The sequence below is a fragment of the Caenorhabditis remanei genome, chromosome V (genome assembly GCF_010183535.1).
Source record: "Caenorhabditis remanei strain PX506 chromosome V, whole genome shotgun sequence".
NCBI lineage: Eukaryota > Metazoa > Nematoda > Chromadorea > Rhabditida > Rhabditidae > Caenorhabditis > Caenorhabditis remanei.
In genome coordinates this window covers 16,551,460-16,571,070 of record NC_071332.1, presented here as the reverse complement: position 1 = coordinate 16,571,070, position 19,611 = coordinate 16,551,460, and the positions used below count along the sequence as shown (strand labels likewise).

The window sequence follows — 19,611 nt, the reverse complement described above, 5'->3', positions numbered from 1 at the left end:
GTTTTAAATCAAAGAAATTTGATATTCTATCCAATCTGGCAACGTCTTACTGTATTCCTCTGAGTTGGTGTGACTAACTTGATGGTCGCTGGTATTTTTATCCTTAGTCTCTGCACGTGTCCAAAAGCTTTTTCATAGGCAATCTGTTTGTCAGAAGGTGTTTCGGGGGTGGGCCAATTTTCATCAATCCATCTGTTTAGAACACTCTTAGCATTTCTTGTGGTATTCTGGCGATTAACTGGGAATGTCAACTAAAATCAGAAATTTTCAGATCCATTTTCTGAAAAATTCACTTACTTTCCAAACGTCTTTAAACGGGAGCTCAGAAAATATCATAGAAAAAGTGGAGGTCGAAATCTGATCCCAACCCAAACAGGTAGTTGCTAGGAAGGAAATGAGAAAAACTTGATAACAAATTAATCGCTTTTTTTTCACAAACACACTACAGAGTATTGGTTTTTATAGCAGTTACAGGAAACGTAGACTTAAAATTAGTCATATGTAAACAATGGAATGAATCAAACTACACCGGCAGTCTTTTACGGTCAGTCATCGAAAACGATTTCAAAAGATCACTATACTTTTGTGTCATTTTAAAAAAATTTTCGGATGTTTCACGATCACATATTATAGTTTAAAAATAATGATTCATATTGAACAAAGATTAATTTCAACTATTCCGACCGGCCAATTTTTAGTCGATATATGTATTATATTTTTTTCTATGACTAATTTTAAATCTTACTGTAGCTGCTATAAAAGCACGCACTGTGTGGTTTGTTTATGAAAAAATGCGACTGTTTTGTTATCTAGTCTTACTCATTCCCATCCTAACCACTACCTGTTTGGGTTGGGATCAGATTTCGACCACCACTTTTTCTATGATATTCTCTGGGCTCCCGTTTAAAGAAGTTTGGAAAGTAAGTTAATTTTTCAGAAAATGGATCTGAAATTTTTTGATTTTAGTTGACATTCCAAGTTAATCGCCAGAATACCACAAGAAATGCTAAGCGTGTTCTGAACAAATGGATTGATGATAATTGGCCCACCACAGAAACACCTTTTGACAAACAGATTGCCTATGAAATAGCTTTTAGACGCGTGCAGAGACCAAGGATAAAAATACCAGCTACCGTCAAGTTAGCCACTTCCTGGAGTCCAACTCAGAAGACTACAGTGAGCCGTTTCCAAATTAGATAGAGTCCCAAATTTCTTTCATTTAAGACCGCCGCACCTACTCTGTGGACTACGAGATACCGCTCTGACAAGGAATGTGCCAGAACTAAAGCCCTCAGTTTTTTGGATCATCGAGATTCTCTCAAATCATTTATTCGTTATCTTTTCCGAACCACACAGCAGAAACAATTGCTTACTGATGAGGAAGCTGTGCAGGTAAGACAAACACCCTTCAATTTCCATATAAAACATTTTTCAGATGCGTAAAATATTCTGGAAACTAGACCGAAAAAATAAAAACCTGTTTTCAAGCTACGATTTCATGTGGGAGCTTAACAAAAACTATTGGGGAAAACCAAATGTGACACTTAACATTCACCAATTCACAGATGATTGGCAGAAGAATGATCCTAAGGCGAAACTCATTTTATGGAACTTACCTGATTGTTGAATCAGATCATTGAAATAAAGAGTTATGAACATCAATTATATATTTGAATGAAATTAAGTAGTAACCTGATTGAACTTTTATCAAATTTATAAATTGAAATTATGTATCTTGCCGTTTTGGAAGTCTATCAGTTTTTCTGTCCGATTTCCAGGCATTCTCTGAAATCCTTTTTCCCTCATCAAAAAAAATTGTTTTCCTAACATTAACGCTTTTTGAAGCAAGCAAGTTACAGATGTGATAAAAACAATAGACTCAACACTCACAAAATGAAACGGTCTTGTCAAAAAAATGCATATGAGAAAAATGGAGATGTGCCCCAATACCAAAATACTAATAATGATCAAAAGCTCCGTTGAGAACAAACTTTTTCTCAAATTTTCAGCACCACCGGAAAAAGGAAAGTGTCGGATGGCAACGTCAGTTCGGCAATTTCGAGAACATTCGAGAAGTCAGATGGAATTCAGAACGCTTGATTTTCCGCCATCATCAGAAGACGTGCGAAGGCTTTCCAGACCTCGTATTCAAGTAATTTCTTACTGTTTACTTTAAGTAGCTAATTGATATCTATACAAATTCCACGGTCTTCAACATTTTTAAAAATAAACTCATCCAACTTTTGATCTGTATCAAAACTCCGCCCACACAGATATGTATTTCGAAACTGTTGAAGGAGGTAACAGCTGCACAGATGTTTGCATTACAAGAAATTTTAAAATCTTTCTGTCTTTCTGTCTACGATGCTTCCTGCTAACCACTTCCACTATTGTGTAGCGTTTCCAACTTGTATCTCTGTCCATATCATAAACATCGTGTCGGCTTCTTCTTCTTCTTCTACAAAAATCCTTCGGGCACCACCAGTGCCACCGGACAGTACCCCCCCCACCCCCTATCGAGAACATAAACAAATTTGTCGGCTTCTCCTTCTTCTTCCTCTCCCGACAGTGACCTCTCCTCGACACCTCATCACGAGGTCATAAACATAAAAGAGTTCTCGCCCTCCTCCTTTCCCCGCAACAGATGTATACAATCCATGGCTGTACAAAAAAATGTGTCGAGCCGGCTGGTTTTACGACCCGATCATTTTCGCGCCCTTTCGATTAAATGTTCGAGTACATTATCCTGTCAGGTTATTACACTTTTTAGGTTATTACTTCTCGGAAAGAGCTGAAAAGTTTTTCCACAGGGATATTGCGTGTGTAGGTATGGGTATAGACGGGTAGATGAAACATGGGTATACATTCCCATACGAATTTCCAATAGAGGTTCTCAAAGACGCCGATTTAAAAACATTATTGCGCAATTACCATTCTCATTGCCTGTTTGGGAAAAAAACTCTTTTTAACAATGGGAGTAGCACACACACTCTACCACAAACTTGCAACGGGCAGGGCCGGGTCACAGTACAAAAATTTGAAAATTTTCATTTTTTTTGAATTTTTTTTGATTTTCCGCAAAAAAGTCGAATTTTCGACAATGTTTTCAATTATCGATGAAAACTCAAGCGTACAGGTTTTTTGACCATTTTTGGAAAAAATTCAGAAAATTTCGAAAAATTTTGTGAAAAAATTGTGCACTTTTTTGACTCCGGGCCGGGTTGATATTTTCCAAGTCTGCTCTGCTAGCGTCGATACCATTCCGAAGTTCAATAACTCACATACATTGTAAATCTTCATAGTTGTCAAGGCCCGGGCCGGCCCGGCAAGGCCCGGCAAGGCCCGAAGGCCCGGTAGAAAATTTTCAAGGCCCGGCCCGGCCCGAAGGCCCGGCTTCAAAAAATGACCCTTTTTTTCCCAATTTTTTTTTCGAAATTTTTTCAATTTTTTATCGGAAATGTGACCATTTTTGACTATTTTTCAGAACTTCTTCTAATTCTGACTGATAGTCGAAAATTTGACTTTTTCGCAAAAAAATTCAAAAAAATTCAAAAAATTTGAAAAAATTTGAAAATTTGACTTTCGCGCCAATCTGCCCGGGCCGGGCCTTGACAACTATGTAAATCTTGGAAGAATACAGGACACCCAGCTGTCACAATTATACTTCCTCCCCATTCCGTGTAAGTTTTTTGAAACAAAAAAAAACCTTTTCGTCTATTTGCATTTCCCAAAAAAGGTGTGCATAAAATTGAATGTGAAATTTTTCGTGTCGTTCGCCTCCTTTCTTTACTGTTTATTGTTTCTTCTCCTCCGTTTCTTTTCCTAGTTTCTCAAACTTTTCTCAGTATGATTCGTTATCGACTCAGTTGAAATATACTCGCGGTGTCATCACCCATTTTTATAGTTGACAACTTTTTTGTACGAGCACACCCTGGCAAGTTACATATCGTCAAAGTAATTTCTCCATCTAATCGACCCATTTAAGTGCAAAATAAAGTGATTTTTGAGCTGTCCCCTTAAAATGACCATAACTCTCTAGGGAGTGTCCGTACAAAAACGTTGTCAACTACAAAAATGAAGCTCTACTTTTGATCTGTACGATCCATTAAAAATCTACTTGATGGGACAATCAGTACTACCATGAGAAACTCTCATAGTTGGACCTTTACAACTGAAAAAACCAAAACTTAATATACTTTTGAGGGTACTGTACATCATTGAAAAGCTAAAATCACGCTGATTTCAAATATGTATTCAGTTTTTGCCCTTGAGGATTGGTATTCGAGAAAAACGAGGTTAAGTTTTGGACCACTGACAAGTCGGCACTAAAGCGGCAAACTTTGACATCGTTTTTTCTCGAATACCAGGCCTCGAAGACAAAAACTGAATATATATTTGAAATCAGCGCGATTTCAGCTTTCCAATAATCTATGTCACGTTCCATAACTCCAAGGTCACTTTCCGTAGTGAATTTGATATTACCTTCATCAACACTAAAAACAGCGGCAGAAAAGGAATGGTTAGAAGAAAATAAGTGATTCCAACATAAACCATTACCAAATCTTCATTTAAAACAAAAAGAGATTCAAAGCTCATGAGTGAGATTTTTGTTGTGACTTTTGAAGAAATGCGACTAAGAACTCGTTTAGTTAGAAGTCTGTTATTCACAACGACCCAAAAGAAAATTTAATTTTTTTTGCTAACAACAATCAGTAAGAATAAACCGCGCTGTCTGACGACATCTTTCTAGGAAGCTGGAAATTGTTATGGGAAGAAAGACTATTAAATTACTATTTTTTAATTTTCAGAGAAATAACCACATAAAGCAAAATTGATTTGTATTAAAAAGTTTTCAAGAATACGTGAAATTAATCATTCAAAAGTTATTCTCCTAAAAAGACTCTATGATAAAAGGCAGTTTCTAACAAAAGTGTCAAATTGAGAAATATCCAAAATTTTCAAAATTTTTGTGTTATTGTAGAATAATTTCACTGCAGATCGAATGGAACCAAGCAGTAAAATAATTTCTCCATATCGGACGAGACCGTCCTCTGGAGACCTATCGATGGAGTAGTTCATCAGATTAGTCATACATCTTTGAACCATCCCATCTTTATCTTCAACAGTCACTCTTCGGGGGTAAGATGCTGAAATTTCAGCGTATTTTTTTTAAATCTATGAGCTCCTTTGCTCAATGACACAAACAGCTGTACCATACTGCGAACTTTAGTTTGTCCTGCAAAACAAGGAGTTATTAACTATATAACTTATTTGCATCGTGTAACAGCATTATTGTTACTACATATAAATCGTACTTGCAAGCCGGTCCAAAACGGACCGAAACGGGTCGAAGCGGGCCGGCGCGTGAGTCGCTTAAATTGCAATCTTATGAGCTAAAAGTATACCAAATGTAGATCTCAACGAGTTGTATTTCCGTGACCTACTACTGACCAGATGACTAGTCGTTAATGTGCCGCGGGCCGGGCTAGAATTGTTTTTTTTGGCGATTTTCGCATTTTTTGGCCCTTGTTTCCCGGCTCGCGGCACATTACCGACTGGCCGTTCGGCCCATAGTAGGTCAATGTCATAGAACTCGCTGAGATCTACATTTTGGTATATTTTTTAGCTCATAAGATTGCGATTTGAGCGAGTTACGCCTCGGCCCATGTAGGCCCATATCGGCTTGGTTTGCAAGTATGCTATAAACCAACTTACGCGTCAAAAGCAAGAGAATTTTCAAAAAAACACATTCCATCGCATCAATTTCAAGATTTTGAAATGGTTTCTTGAGCGTATGGAGTAAATCATTGACAAATTCCAGCTGGTTTCTGAAAAAGTGACAAATTTATGTATATAGCTGGCCAATTGCATACTCGCTATCCTCTCCAAAACTTTCTGAAAATGAATGGACGCCTGTTGAATTTTGCAGGACCCAGATGTTTTCAGAAGATGAGTTTGCAGATTTGAATGCTTGATCAATCAATATGAATCCCACTCCAAATTCTCCAACGACACATTTCCTCTCTCTAACTTTCAGACTCCGGAAACCATCTACTCGATTCGCCCAGTCTATTGCATTTCGGAATCCTATATGAAGGGATAAATTCAAATCGAAAGAAGTCGCTGGCTGAAATTGGTCAACTAGGTCATGAAAAACTCAAAAAAAGATTACCTTCAAATTTGAATACTCATACTCTTCATGTGTTTTCCATTGAGCGGTTTGAAGTTGTTCGTAGGAATCGTGTTGGGTATCCATTCTGATCAAACGTGAAGTATTTTTTCGCACCTCTGGTTGCTTGGGAGCAGGATTATTCAAATCTGAAATTTGAACATGGATGAATTAAAAAAAAGAAAAATACCATAATATATCATTCCAGCTTTGACGCACTTTTGAAATCTACAGCTTCGACAAAATCTGATTGGATCTGAAACGAAATAAAACACCTGTTAAATAAATAAAATAATTTTCAAGTTACCAGAAAAACCGTGGCATTGTTTCGCGCACTTCTTCATTTTTCGTTTTTGAATACACCGGCGAAAAAACATTTTACACTTGTAACAGACACCAGGATGGAATAGTTTTCCATCTGATTGGTAGTTGCAGATGATACATTTTCGAGTTGAAAACGGCATTTTGATGAGAAACAAGATTGAAAGAATGAATATTTTTGGTACTTATAAGGAAATTATAAGAGGCTCTGGTGGTTTTAAATTTAGACTTTATAAGTAGCAAAATGTTATTTTAAAGCCCTCCCCCACAGACTTAACTGATTATTTTTGTAAGATTATAGAGTATAAGAATAATATTTTGCACGTTGACTTCTAGTGATTTCATAGAATGGCTGGAAATCGCACAGAAAAATTAATGGACGGCAAGATAGCGCATCTGATGAACATAAGTTAAATTTATAAGTTTGATAAAGTTCAATAAGGTTACTACTTAATTTTATTTAAATAAATAATTGTTGTTCAAAATTCTTTATTTCATGTGATTCAACAGTCAGTTAAGTTCCTCTGTGAATTGGTGAATGTTAAGCGTCACACTTGGTTTCTCCCGATAATTTTTGTTCAGCTCCCACATGAATAGCTTGAAAACAGGTTTTTATTCTTTCTGTCTAGTTTCCAGATTATTTTACGCACCTGAAAAATGTTTTATATGAAAATTGAAGGGTGTTTGTCTTACCTGCACAGCTTCCTCATTAGTAAGCAATTGTCTCTGCTGTGTGGTCCGGAAAAGATATCGAATCAATGATTTGAGAGAATCCAAAAAGTCGGAGGGCTTCAGTTCTAGCACATTCCTTGTCAGAGCGGTATTTTGTAGTCCACAGAGTAGGTGCGGCGGTTTTAAATCAAAGAAATTTGATATTCTATCCAATCTGGCAACGTCTTACTGTATTCCTCTGAGTTGGTGTGACTAACTTGATGGTCGCTGGTATTTTTATCCTTAGTCTCTGCACGTGTCCAAAAGCTTTTTCATAGGCAATCTGTTTGTCAGAAGGTGTTTCGGGGGTGGGCCAATTTTCATCAATCCATCTGTTTAGAACACTCTTAGCATTTCTTGTGGTATTCTGGCGATTAACTGGGAATGTCAACTAAAATCAGAAATTTTCAGATCCATTTTCTGAAAAATTCACTTACTTTCCAAACGTCTTTAAACGGGAGCTCAGAAAATATCATAGAAAAAGTGGAGGTCGAAATCTGATCCCAACCCAAACAGGTAGTTGCTAGGAAGGAAATGAGAAAAACTTGATAACAAATTAATCGCTTTTTTTTTCACAAACACACTACAGAGTATTGGTTTTTATAGCAGTTACAGGAAACGTAGACTTAAAATTAGTCATATGTAAACAATGGAATGAATCAAACTACACCGGCAGTCTTTTACGGTCAGTCATCGAAAACGATTTCAAAAGATCACTATACTTTTGTGTCATTTTTAAAAAATTTTTGGATGTTTCACGATCACATATTATAGTTTAAAAATAATGATTCATATTGAACAAAGATTAATTTCAACTATTCCGACCGGCCAATTTTTAGTCGATATATGTATTATATTTTTTTCTATGACTAATTTTAAATCTTACTGTAGCTGCTATAAAAGCACGCACTGTGTGGTTTGTTTATGAAAAAATGCGACTGTTTTGTTATCTAGTCTTACTCATTCCCATCCTAACCACTACCTGTTTGGGTTGGGATCAGATTTCGACCACCACTTTTTCTATGATATTCTCTGGGCTCCCGTTTAAAGAAGTTTGGAAAGTAAGTTAATTTTTCAGAAAATGGATCTGAAATTTTTTGATTTTAGTTGACATTCCAAGTTAATCGCCAGAATACCACAAGAAATGCTAAGCGTGTTCTGAACAAATGGATTGATGATAATTGGCCCACCACAGAAACACCTTTTGACAAACAGATTGCCTATGAAATAGCTTTTAGACGCGTGCAGAGACCAAGGATAAAAATACCAGCTACCGTCAAGTTAGCCACTTCCTGGAGTCCAACTCAGAAGACTACAGTGAGCCGTTTCCAAATTAGATAGAGTCCCAAATTTCTTTCATTTAAGACCGCCGCACCTACTCTGTGGACTACGAGATACCGCTCTGACAAGGAATGTGCCAGAACTAAAGCCCTCAGTTTTTTGGATCATCGAGATTCTCTCAAATCATTTATTCGTTATCTTTTCCGAACCACACAGCAGAAACAATTGCTTACTGATGAGGAAGCTGTGCAGGTAAGACAAACACCCTTCAATTTCCATATAAAACATTTTTCAGATGCGTAAAATATTCTGGAAACTAGACCGAAAAAATAAAAACCTGTTTTCAAGCTACGATTTCATGTGGGAGCTTAACAAAAACTATTGGGGAAAACCAAATGTGACACTTAACATTCACCAATTCACAGATGATTGGCAGAAGAATGATCCTAAGGCGAAACTCATTTTATGGAACTTACCTGATTGTTGAATCAGATCATTGAAATAAAGAGTTATGAACATCAATTATATATTTGAATGAAATTAAGTAGTAACCTGATTGAACTTTTATCAAATTTATAAATTGAAATTATGTATCTTGCCGTTTTGGAAGTCTATCAGTTTTTCTGTCCGATTTCCAGGCATTCTCTGAAATCCTTTTTCCCTCATCAAAAAAATTGTTTTCCTAACATTAACGCTTTTTGAAGCAAGCAAGTTACAGATGTGATAAAAACAATAGACTCAACACTCACAAAATGAAACGGTCTTGTCAAAAAAATGCATATGAGAAAAATGGAGATGTGCCCCAATACCAAAATACTAATAATGATCAAAAGCTCCGTTGAGAACAAACTTTTTCTCAAATTTTCAGCACCACCGGAAAAAGGAAAGTGTCGGATGGCAACGTCAGTTCGGCAATTTCGAGAACATTCGAGAAGTCAGATGGAATTCAGAACGCTTGATTTTCCGCCATCATCAGAAGACGTGCGAAGGCTTTCCAGACCTCGTATTCAAGTAATTTCTTACTGTTTACTTTAAGTAGCTAATTGATATCTATACAAATTCCACGGTCTTCAACATTTTTAAAAATAAACTCATCCAACTTTTGATCTGTATCAAAACTCCGCCCACACAGATATGTATTTCGAAACTGTTGAAGGAGGTAACAGCTGCACAGATGTTTGCATTACAAGAAATTTTAAAATCTTTCTGTCTTTCTGTCTACGATGCTTCCTGCTAACCACTTCCACTATTGTGTAGCGTTTCCAACTTGTATCTCTGTCCATATCATAAACATCGTGTCGGCTTCTTCTTCTTCTTCTACAAAAATCCTTCGGGCACCACCAGTGCCACCGGACAGTACCCCCCCCACCCCCTATCGAGAACATAAACAAATTTGTCGGCTTCTCCTTCTTCTTCCTCTCCCGACAGTGACCTCTCCTCGACACCTCATCACGAGGTCATAAACATAAAAGAGTTCTCGCCCTCCTCCTTTCCCCGCAACAGATGTATACAATCCATGGCTGTACAAAAAAATGTGTCGAGCCGGCTGGTTTTACGACCCGATCATTTTCGCGCCCTTTCGATTAAATGTTCGAGTACATTATCCTGTCAGGTTATTACACTTTTTAGGTTATTACTTCTCGGAAAGAGCTGAAAAGTTTTTCCACAGGAATATTGCGTGTGTAGGTATGGGTATAGACGGGTAGATGAAACATGGGTATACATTCCCATACGAATTTCCAATAGAGGTTCTCAAAGACGCCGATTTAAAAACATTATTGCGCAATTACCATTCTCATTGCCTGTTTGGGAAAAAAACTCTTTTTAACAATGGGAGTAGCACACACACTCTACCACAAACTTGCAACGGGCAGGGCCGGGTCACAGTACAAAAATTTGAAAATTTTCATTTTTTTTGAATTTTTTTTGATTTTCCGCAAAAAAGTCGAATTTTCGACAATGTTTTCAATTATCGATGAAAACTCAAGCGTACAGGTTTTTTGACCATTTTTGGAAAAAATTCAGAAAATTTCGAAAAATTTTGTGAAAAAATTGTGCACTTTTTTGCCTCCGGGCCGGGTTGATATTTTCCAAGTCTGCTCTGCTAGCGTCGATACCATTCCGAAGTTCAATAACTCACATACATTGTAAATCTTCATAGTTGTCAAGGCCCGGGCCGGCCCGGCAAGGCCCGGCAAGGCCCGAAGGCCCGGTAGAAAATTTTCAAGGCCCGGCCCGGCCCGAAGGCCCGGCTTCAAAAATGACCCTTTTTTTCCCAATTTTTTTTTCGAAATTTTTTCAATTTTTCATCGGAAATGTGACCATTTTTGACTATTTTTCAGAACTTCTTCTAATTCTGACTGATAGTCGAAAATTTGACTTTTTCGCAAAAAAATTCAAAAAAATTCAAAAAATTTGAAAAAATTTGAAAATTTGACTTTCGCGCCAATTTGCCCGGGCCGGGCCTTGACAACTATGTAAATCTTGGAAGAATACAGGACACCCAGCTGTCACAATTATACTTCCTCCCCATTCCGTGTAGGTTTTTTGAAACAAAAAAAAACCTTTTCGTCTATTTGCATTTCCCAAAAAAGGTGTGCATAAAATTGAATGTGAAATTTTTCGTGTCGTTCGCCTCCTTTCTTTACTGTTTATTGTTTCTTCTCCTCCGTTTCTTTTCCTAGTTTCTCAAACTTTTCTCAGTATGATTCGTTATCGACTCAGTTGAAATATACTCGCGGTGTCATCACCCATTTTTATAGTTGACAACTTTTTTGTACGAGCACACCCTGGCAAGTTACATATCGTCAAAGTAATTTCTCCATCTAATCGACCCATTTAAGTGCAAAATAAAGTGATTTTTGAGCTGTCCCCTTAAAATGACCATAACTCTCTAGGGAGTGTCCGTACAAAAACGTTGTCAACTACAAAAATGAAGCTCTACTTTTGATCTGTACGATCCATTAAAAATCTACTTGATGGGACAATCAGTACTACCATGAGAAACTCTCATAGTTGGACCTTTACAACTGAAAAAACCAAAACTTAATATACTTTTGAGGGTACTGTACATCATTGGAAAGCTAAAATCACGCTGATTTCAAATATGTATTCAGTTTTTGCCCTTGAGGATTGGTATTCGAGAAAAACGAGGTTAAGTTTTGGACCACTGACAAGTCGGCACTAAAGCGGCAAACTTTGACATCGTTTTTTCTCGAATACCAGGCCTCGAAGACAAAAACTGAATATATATTTGAAATCAGCGCGATTTCAGCTTTCCAATAATCTATGTCACGTTCCATAACTCCAAGGTCACTTTCCGTAGTGAATTTGATATTACCTTCATCAACACTAAAAACAGCGGCAGAAAAGGAATGGTTAGAAGAAAATAAGTGATTCCAACATAAACCATTACCAAATCTTCATTTAAAACAAAAAGAGATTCAAAGCTCATGAGTGAGATTTTTGTTGTGACTTTTGAAGAAATGCGACTAAGAACTCGTTTAGTTAGAAGTCTGTTATTCACAACGACCCAAAAGAAAATTTAATTTTTTTTGCTAACAACAATCAGTAAGAATAAACCGCGCTGTCTGACGACATCTTTCTAGGAAGCTGGAAATTGTTATGGGAAGAAAGACTATTAAATTACTATCTTTTAATTTTCAGAGAAATAACCACATAAAGCAAAATTGATTTGTATTAAAAAGTTTTCAAGAATACGTGAAATTAATCATTCAAAAGTTATTCTCCTAAAAAGACTCTATGATAAAAGGCAGTTTCTAACAAAAGTGTCAAATTGAGAAATATCCAAAATTTTCAAAATTTTTGTGTTATTGTAGAATAATTTCACTGCAGATCGAATGGAACCAAGCAGTAAAATAATTTCTCCATATCGGACGAGACCGTCCTCTGGAGACCTATCGATGGAGTAGTTCATCAGATTAGTCATACATCTTTGAACCATCCCATCTTTATCTTCAACAGTCACTCTTCGGGGGTAAGATGCTGAAATTTCAGCGTATTTTTTTTAAATCTATGAGCTCCTTTGCTCAATGACACAAACAGCTGTACCATACTGCGAACTTTAGTTTGTCCTGCAAAACAAGGAGTTATTAACTATATAACTTATTTGCATCGTGTAACAGCATTATTGTTACTACATATAAATCGTACTTGCAAGCCGGTCCAAAACGGACCGAAACGGGTCGAAGCGGGCCGGCGCGTGAGTCGCTTAAATTGCAATCTTATGAGCTAAAAGTATACCAAATGTAGATCTCAACGAGTTGTATTTCCGTGACCTACTACTGACCAGATGACTAGTCGTTAATGTGCCGCGGGCCGGGCTAGAATTGTTTTTTTTGGCGATTTTCGCATTTTTTGGCCCTTGTTTCCCGGCTCGCGGCACATTACCGACTGGCCGTTCGGCCCATAGTAGGTCAATGTCATAGAACTCGCTGAGATCTACATTTTGGTATATTTTTTAGCTCATAAGATTGCGATTTGAGCGAGTTACGCCTCGGCCCATGTAGGCCCATATCGGCTTGGTTTGCAAGTATGCTATAAACCAACTTACGCGTCAAAAGCAAGAGAATTTTCAAAAAAACACATTCCATCGCATCAATTTCAAGATTTTGAAATGGTTTCTTGAGCGTATGGAGTAAATCATTGACAAATTCCAGCTGGTTTCTGAAAAAGTGACAAATTTATGTATATAGCTGGCCAATTGCATACTCGCTATCCTCTCCAAAACTTTCTGAAAATGAATGGACGCCTGTTGAATTTTGCAGGACCCAGATGTTTTCAGAAGATGAGTTTGCAGATTTGAATGCTTGATCAATCAATATGAATCCCACTCCAAATTCTCCAACGACACATTTCCTCTCTCTAACTTTCAGACTCCGGAAACCATCTACTCGATTCGCCCAGTCTATTGCATTTCGGAATCCTATATGAAGGGATAAATTCAAATCGAAAGAAGTCGCTGGCTGAAATTGGTCAACTAGGTCATGAAAAACTCAAAAAAAGATTACCTTCAAATTTGAATACTCATACTCTTCATGTGTTTTCCATTGAGCGGTTTGAAGTTGTTCGTAGGAATCGTGTTGGGTATCCATTCTGATCAAACGTGAAGTATTTTTTCGCACCTCTGGTTGCTTGGGAGCAGGATTATTCAAATCTGAAATTTGAACATGGATGAATTAAAAAAAAGAAAAATACCATAATATATCATTCCAGCTTTGACGCACTTTTGAAATCTACAGCTTCGACAAAATCTGATTGGATCTGAAACGAAATAAAACACCTGTTAAATAAATAAAATAATTTTCAAGTTACCAGAAAAACCGTGGCATTGTTTCGCGCACTTCTTCATTTTTCGTTTTTGAATACACCGGCGAAAAAACATTTTACACTTGTAACAGACACCAGGATGGAATAGTTTTCCATCTGATTGGTAGTTGCAGATGATACATTTTCGAGTTGAAAACGGCATTTTGATGAGAAACAAGATTGAAAGAATGAATATTTTTGGTACTTATAAGGAAATTATAAGAGGCTCTGGTGGTTTTAAATTTAGACTTTATAAGTAGCAAAATGTTATTTTAAAGCCCTCCCCCACAGACTTAACTGATTATTTTTGTAAGATTATAGAGTATAAGAATAATATTTTGCACGTTGACTTCTAGTGATTTCATAGAATGGCTGGAAATCGCACAGAAAAATTAATGGACGGCAAGATAGCGCATCTGATGAACATAAGTTAAATTTATAAGTTTGATAAAGTTCAATAAGGTTACTACTTAATTTTATTTAAATAAATAATTGTTGTTCAAAATTCTTTATTTCATGTGATTCAACAGTCAGTTAAGTTCCTCTGTGAATTGGTGAATGTTAAGCGTCACACTTGGTTTCTCCCGATAATTTTTGTTCAGCTCCCACATGAATAGCTTGAAAACAGGTTTTTATTCTTTCTGTCTAGTTTCCAGATTATTTTACGCACCTGAAAAATGTTTTATATGAAAATTGAAGGGTGTTTGTCTTACCTGCACAGCTTCCTCATTAGTAAGCAATTGTCTCTGCTGTGTGGTCCGGAAAAGATATCGAATCAATGATTTGAGAGAATCCAAAAAGTCGGAGGGCTTCAGTTCTAGCACATTCCTTGTCAGAGCGGTATTTTGTAGTCCACAGAGTAGGTGCGGCGGTTTTAAATCAAAGAAATTTGATATTCTATCCAATCTGGCAACGTCTTACTGTATTCCTCTGAGTTGGTGTGACTAACTTGATGGTCGCTGGTATTTTTATCCTTAGTCTCTGCACGTGTCCAAAAGCTTTTTCATAGGCAATCTGTTTGTCAGAAGGTGTTTCGGGGGTGGGCCAATTTTCATCAATCCATCTGTTTAGAACACTCTTAGCATTTCTTGTGGTATTCTGGCGATTAACTGGGAATGTCAACTAAAATCAGAAATTTTCAGATCCATTTTCTGAAAAATTCACTTACTTTCCAAACGTCTTTAAACGGGAGCTCAGAAAATATCATAGAAAAAGTGGAGGTCGAAATCTGATCCCAACCCAAACAGGTAGTTGCTAGGAAGGAAATGAGAAAAACTTGATAACAAATTAATCGCTTTTTTTTTCACAAACACACTACAGAGTATTGGTTTTTATAGCAGTTACAGGAAACGTAGACTTAAAATTAGTCATATGTAAACAATGGAATGAATCAAACTACACCGGCAGTCTTTTACGGTCAGTCATCGAAAACGATTTCAAAAGATCACTATACTTTTGTGTCATTTTTAAAAAATTTTTGGATGTTTCACGATCACATATTATAGTTTAAAAATAATGATTCATATTGAACAAAGATTAATTTCAACTATTCCGACCGGCCAATTTTTAGTCGATATATGTATTATATTTTTTTCTATGACTAATTTTAAATCTTACTGTAGCTGCTATAAAAGCACGCACTGTGTGGTTTGTTTATGAAAAAATGCGACTGTTTTGTTATCTAGTCTTACTCATTCCCATCCTAACCACTACCTGTTTGGGTTGGGATCAGATTTCGACCACCACTTTTTCTATGATATTCTCTGGGCTCCCGTTTAAAGAAGTTTGGAAAGTAAGTTAATTTTTCAGAAAATGGATCTGAAATTTTTTGATTTTAGTTGACATTCCAAGTTAATCGCCAGAATACCACAAGAAATGCTAAGCGTGTTCTGAACAAATGGATTGATGATAATTGGCCCACCACAGAAACACCTTTTGACAAACAGATTGCCTATGAAATAGCTTTTAGACGCGTGCAGAGACCAAGGATAAAAATACCAGCTACCGTCAAGTTAGCCACTTCCTGGAGTCCAACTCAGAAGACTACAGTGAGCCGTTTCCAAATTAGATAGAGTCCCAAATTTCTTTCATTTAAGACCGCCGCACCTACTCTGTGGACTACGAGATACCGCTCTGACAAGGAATGTGCCAGAACTAAAGCCCTCAGTTTTTTGGATCATCGAGATTCTCTCAAATCATTTATTCGTTATCTTTTCCGAACCACACAGCAGAAACAATTGCTTACTGATGAGGAAGCTGTGCAGGTAAGACAAACACCCTTCAATTTCCATATAAAACATTTTTCAGATGCGTAAAATATTCTGGAAACTAGACCGAAAAAATAAAAACCTGTTTTCAAGCTACGATTTCATGTGGGAGCTTAACAAAAACTATTGGGGAAAACCAAATGTGACACTTAACATTCACCAATTCACAGATGATTGGCAGAAGAATGATCCTAAGGCGAAACTCATTTTATGGAACTTACCTGATTGTTGAATCAGATCATTGAAATAAAGAGTTATGAACATCAATTATATATTTGAATGAAATTAAGTAGTAACCTGATTGAACTTTTATCAAATTTATAAATTGAAATTATGTATCTTGCCGTTTTGGAAGTCTATCAGTTTTTCTGTCCGATTTCCAGGCATTCTCTGAAATCCTTTTTCCCTCATCAAAAAAATTGTTTTCCTAACATTAACGCTTTTTGAAGCAAGCAAGTTACAGATGTGATAAAAACAATAGACTCAACACTCACAAAATGAAACGGTCTTGTCAAAAAAATGCATATGAGAAAAATGGAGATGTGCCCCAATACCAAAATACTAATAATGATCAAAAGCTCCGTTGAGAACAAACTTTTTCTCAAATTTTCAGCACCACCGGAAAAAGGAAAGTGTCGGATGGCAACGTCAGTTCGGCAATTTCGAGAACATTCGAGAAGTCAGATGGAATTCAGAACGCTTGATTTTCCGCCATCATCAGAAGACGTGCGAAGGCTTTCCAGACCTCGTATTCAAGTAATTTCTTACTGTTTACTTTAAGTAGCTAATTGATATCTATACAAATTCCACGGTCTTCAACATTTTTAAAAATAAACTCATCCAACTTTTGATCTGTATCAAAACTCCGCCCACACAGATATGTATTTCGAAACTGTTGAAGGAGGGTAACAGCTGCACAGATGTTTGCATTACAAGAAATTTTAAAATCTTTCTGTCTTTCTGTCTACGATGCTTCCTGCTAACCACTTCCACTATTGTGTAGCGTTTCCAACTTGTATCTCTGTCCATATCATAAACATCGTGTCGGCTTCTTCTTCTTCTTCTACAAAAATCCTTCGGGCACCACCAGTGCCACCGGACAGTACCCCCCCACCCCCTATCGAGAACATAAACAAATTTGTCGGCTTCTCCTTCTTCTTCCTCTCCCGACAGTGACCTCTCCTCGACACCTCATCACGAGGTCATAAACATAAAAGAGTTCTCGCCCTCCTCCTTTCCCCGCAACAGATGTATACAATCCATGGCTGTACAAAAAAATGTGTCGAGCCGGCTGGTTTTACGACCCGATCATTTTCGCGCCCTTTCGATTAAATGTTCGAGTACATTATCCTGTCAGGTTATTACACTTTTTAGGTTATTACTTCTCGGAAAGAGCTGAAAAGTTTTTCCACAGGAATATTGCGTGTGTAGGTATGGGTATAGACGGGTAGATGAAACATGGGTATACATTCCCATACGAATTTCCAATAGAGGTTCTCAAAGACGCCGATTTAAAAACATTATTGCGCAATTACCATTCTCATTGCCTGTTTGGGAAAAAAACTCTTTTTAACAATGGGAGTAGCACACACACTCTACCACAAACTTGCAACGGGCAGGGCCGGGTCACAGTACAAAAATTTGAAAATTTTCATTTTTTTTGAATTTTTTTTGATTTTCCGCAAAAAAGTCGAATTTTCGACAATGTTTTCAATTATCGATGAAAACTCAAGCGTACAGGTTTTTTGACCATTTTTGGAAAAAATTCAGAAAATTTCGAAAAATTTTGTGAAAAAATTGTGCACTTTTTTGCCTCCGGGCCGGGTTGATATTTTCCAAGTCTGCTCTGCTAGCGTCGATACCATTCCGAAGTTCAATAACTCACATACATTGTAAATCTTCATAGTTGTCAAGGCCCGGGCCGGCCCGGCAAGGCCCGGCAAGGCCCGAAGGCCCGGTAGAAAATTTTCAAGGCCCGGCCCGGCCCGAAGGCCCGGCTTCAAAAAATGACCCTTTTTTTCCCAATTTTTTTTTCGAAATTTTTTCAATTTTTCATCGGAAATGTGACCATTTTTGACTATTTTTCAGAACTTCTTCTAATTCTGACTGATAGTCGAAAATTTGACTTTTTCGCAAAAAAATTCAAAAAAATTCAAAAAATTTGAAAAAATTTGAAAATTTGACTTTCGCGCCAATTTGCCCGGGCCGGGCCTTGACAACTATGTAAATCTTGGAAGAATACAGGACACCCAGCTGTCACAATTATACTTCCTCCCCATTCCGTGTAGGTTTTTTGAAACAAAAAAAACCTTTTCGTCTATTTGCATTTCCCAAAAAAGGTGTGCATAAAATTGAATGTGAAATTTTTCGTGTCGTTCGCCTCCTTTCTTTACTGTTTATTGTTTCTTCTCCTCCGTTTCTTTTCCTAGTTTCTCAAACTTTTCTCAGTATGATTCGTTATCGACTCAGTTGAAATATACTCGCGGTGTCATCACCCATTTTTATAGTTGACAACTTTTTTGTACGAGCACACCCTGGCAAGTTACATATCGTCAAAGTAATTTCTCCATCTAATCGACCCATTTAAGTGCAAAATAAAGTGATTTTTGAGCTGTCCCCTTAAAATGACCATAACTCTCTAGGGAGTGTCCGTACAAAAACGTTGTCAACTACAAAAATGAAGCTCTACTTTTGATCTGTACGATCCATTAAAAATCTACTTGATGGGACAATCAGTACTACCATGAGAAACTCTCATAGTTGGACCTTTACAACTGAAAAAACCAAAACTTAATATACTTTTGAGGGTACTGTACATCATTGGAAAGCTAAAATCACGCTGATTTCAAATATGTATTCAGTTTTTGCCCTTGAGGATTGGTATTCGAGAAAAACGAGGTTAAGTTTTGGACCACTGACAAGTCGGCACTAAAGCGGCAAACTTTGACATCGTTTTTTCTCGAATACCAGGCCTCGAAGACAAAAACTGAATATATATTTGAAATCAGCGCGATTTCAGCTTTCCAATAATCTATGTCACGTTCCATAACTCCAAGGTCACTTTCCGTAGTGAATTTGATATTACCTTCATCAACACTAAAAACAGCGGCAGAAAAGGAATGGTTAGAAGAAAATAAGTGATTCCAACATAAACCATTACCAAATCTTCATTTAAAACAAAAAGAGATTCAAAGCTCATGAGTGAGATTTTTGTTGTGACTTTTGAAGAAATGCGACTAAGAACTCGTTTAGTTAGAAGTCTGTTATTCACAACGACCCAAAAGAAAATTTAATTTTTTTTGCTAACAACAATCAGTAAGAATAAACCGCGCTGTCTGACGACATCTTTCTAGGAAGCTGGAAATTGTTATGGGAAGAAAGACTATTAAATTACTATCTTTTAATTTTCAGAGAAATAACCACATAAAGCAAAATTGATTTGTATTAAAAAGTTTTCAAGAATACGTGAAATTAATCATTCAAAAGTTATTCTCCTAAAAAGACTCTATGATAAAAGGCAGTTTCTAACAAAAG

General features: G+C 36.9%; 5 protein-coding genes across 5 annotated transcripts; 3 read left to right on the top strand and 2 right to left on the bottom strand.

Annotated features, from left to right (window-relative positions):
• Positions 1–881: 881 nt before the first annotated feature.
• On the top strand, positions 882–1,627 carry GCK72_020602 (uncharacterized protein; the record flags this gene model as incomplete). The annotated part of the gene is made up of 4 exons (XM_053733677.1): positions 882–920; positions 967–1,176; positions 1,225–1,392; positions 1,436–1,627. The coding sequence occupies 4 exons, from the start codon at positions 882–884 to the stop codon at positions 1,625–1,627; spliced, it is 609 nt and encodes a 202-aa protein (XP_053582590.1).
• A 4,218-nt stretch (positions 1,628–5,845) lies between these two features.
• On the bottom strand, positions 5,846–6,256 carry GCK72_020601 (uncharacterized protein; the record flags this gene model as incomplete). Its single annotated transcript, XM_053733676.1, has 2 exons — positions 5,846–6,127; positions 6,173–6,256. The coding sequence occupies 2 exons, from the start codon at positions 6,254–6,256 to the stop codon at positions 5,846–5,848; spliced, it is 366 nt and encodes a 121-aa protein (XP_053582589.1).
• Positions 6,257–8,223: 1,967 nt separating this feature from the next.
• On the top strand, positions 8,224–8,969 carry GCK72_020600 (uncharacterized protein; the record flags this gene model as incomplete). The annotated part of the gene is made up of 4 exons (XM_053733675.1): positions 8,224–8,262; positions 8,309–8,518; positions 8,567–8,734; positions 8,778–8,969. 4 exons carry the CDS (start codon positions 8,224–8,226, stop codon positions 8,967–8,969), a joined length of 609 nt encoding a protein of 202 aa, XP_053582588.1.
• A 4,216-nt stretch (positions 8,970–13,185) lies between these two features.
• Positions 13,186–13,596, bottom strand: GCK72_020599 (uncharacterized protein; the record flags this gene model as incomplete). The annotated part of the gene is made up of 2 exons (XM_053733674.1): positions 13,186–13,467; positions 13,513–13,596. The coding sequence occupies 2 exons, from the start codon at positions 13,594–13,596 to the stop codon at positions 13,186–13,188; spliced, it is 366 nt and encodes a 121-aa protein (XP_053582587.1).
• Positions 13,597–15,563: 1,967 nt separating this feature from the next.
• On the top strand, positions 15,564–16,309 carry GCK72_020598 (uncharacterized protein; the record flags this gene model as incomplete). Its single annotated transcript, XM_053733673.1, has 4 exons — positions 15,564–15,602; positions 15,649–15,858; positions 15,907–16,074; positions 16,118–16,309. The coding sequence occupies 4 exons, from the start codon at positions 15,564–15,566 to the stop codon at positions 16,307–16,309; spliced, it is 609 nt and encodes a 202-aa protein (XP_053582586.1).
• Between the last annotated feature and the right edge of the window lie 3,302 nt (positions 16,310–19,611).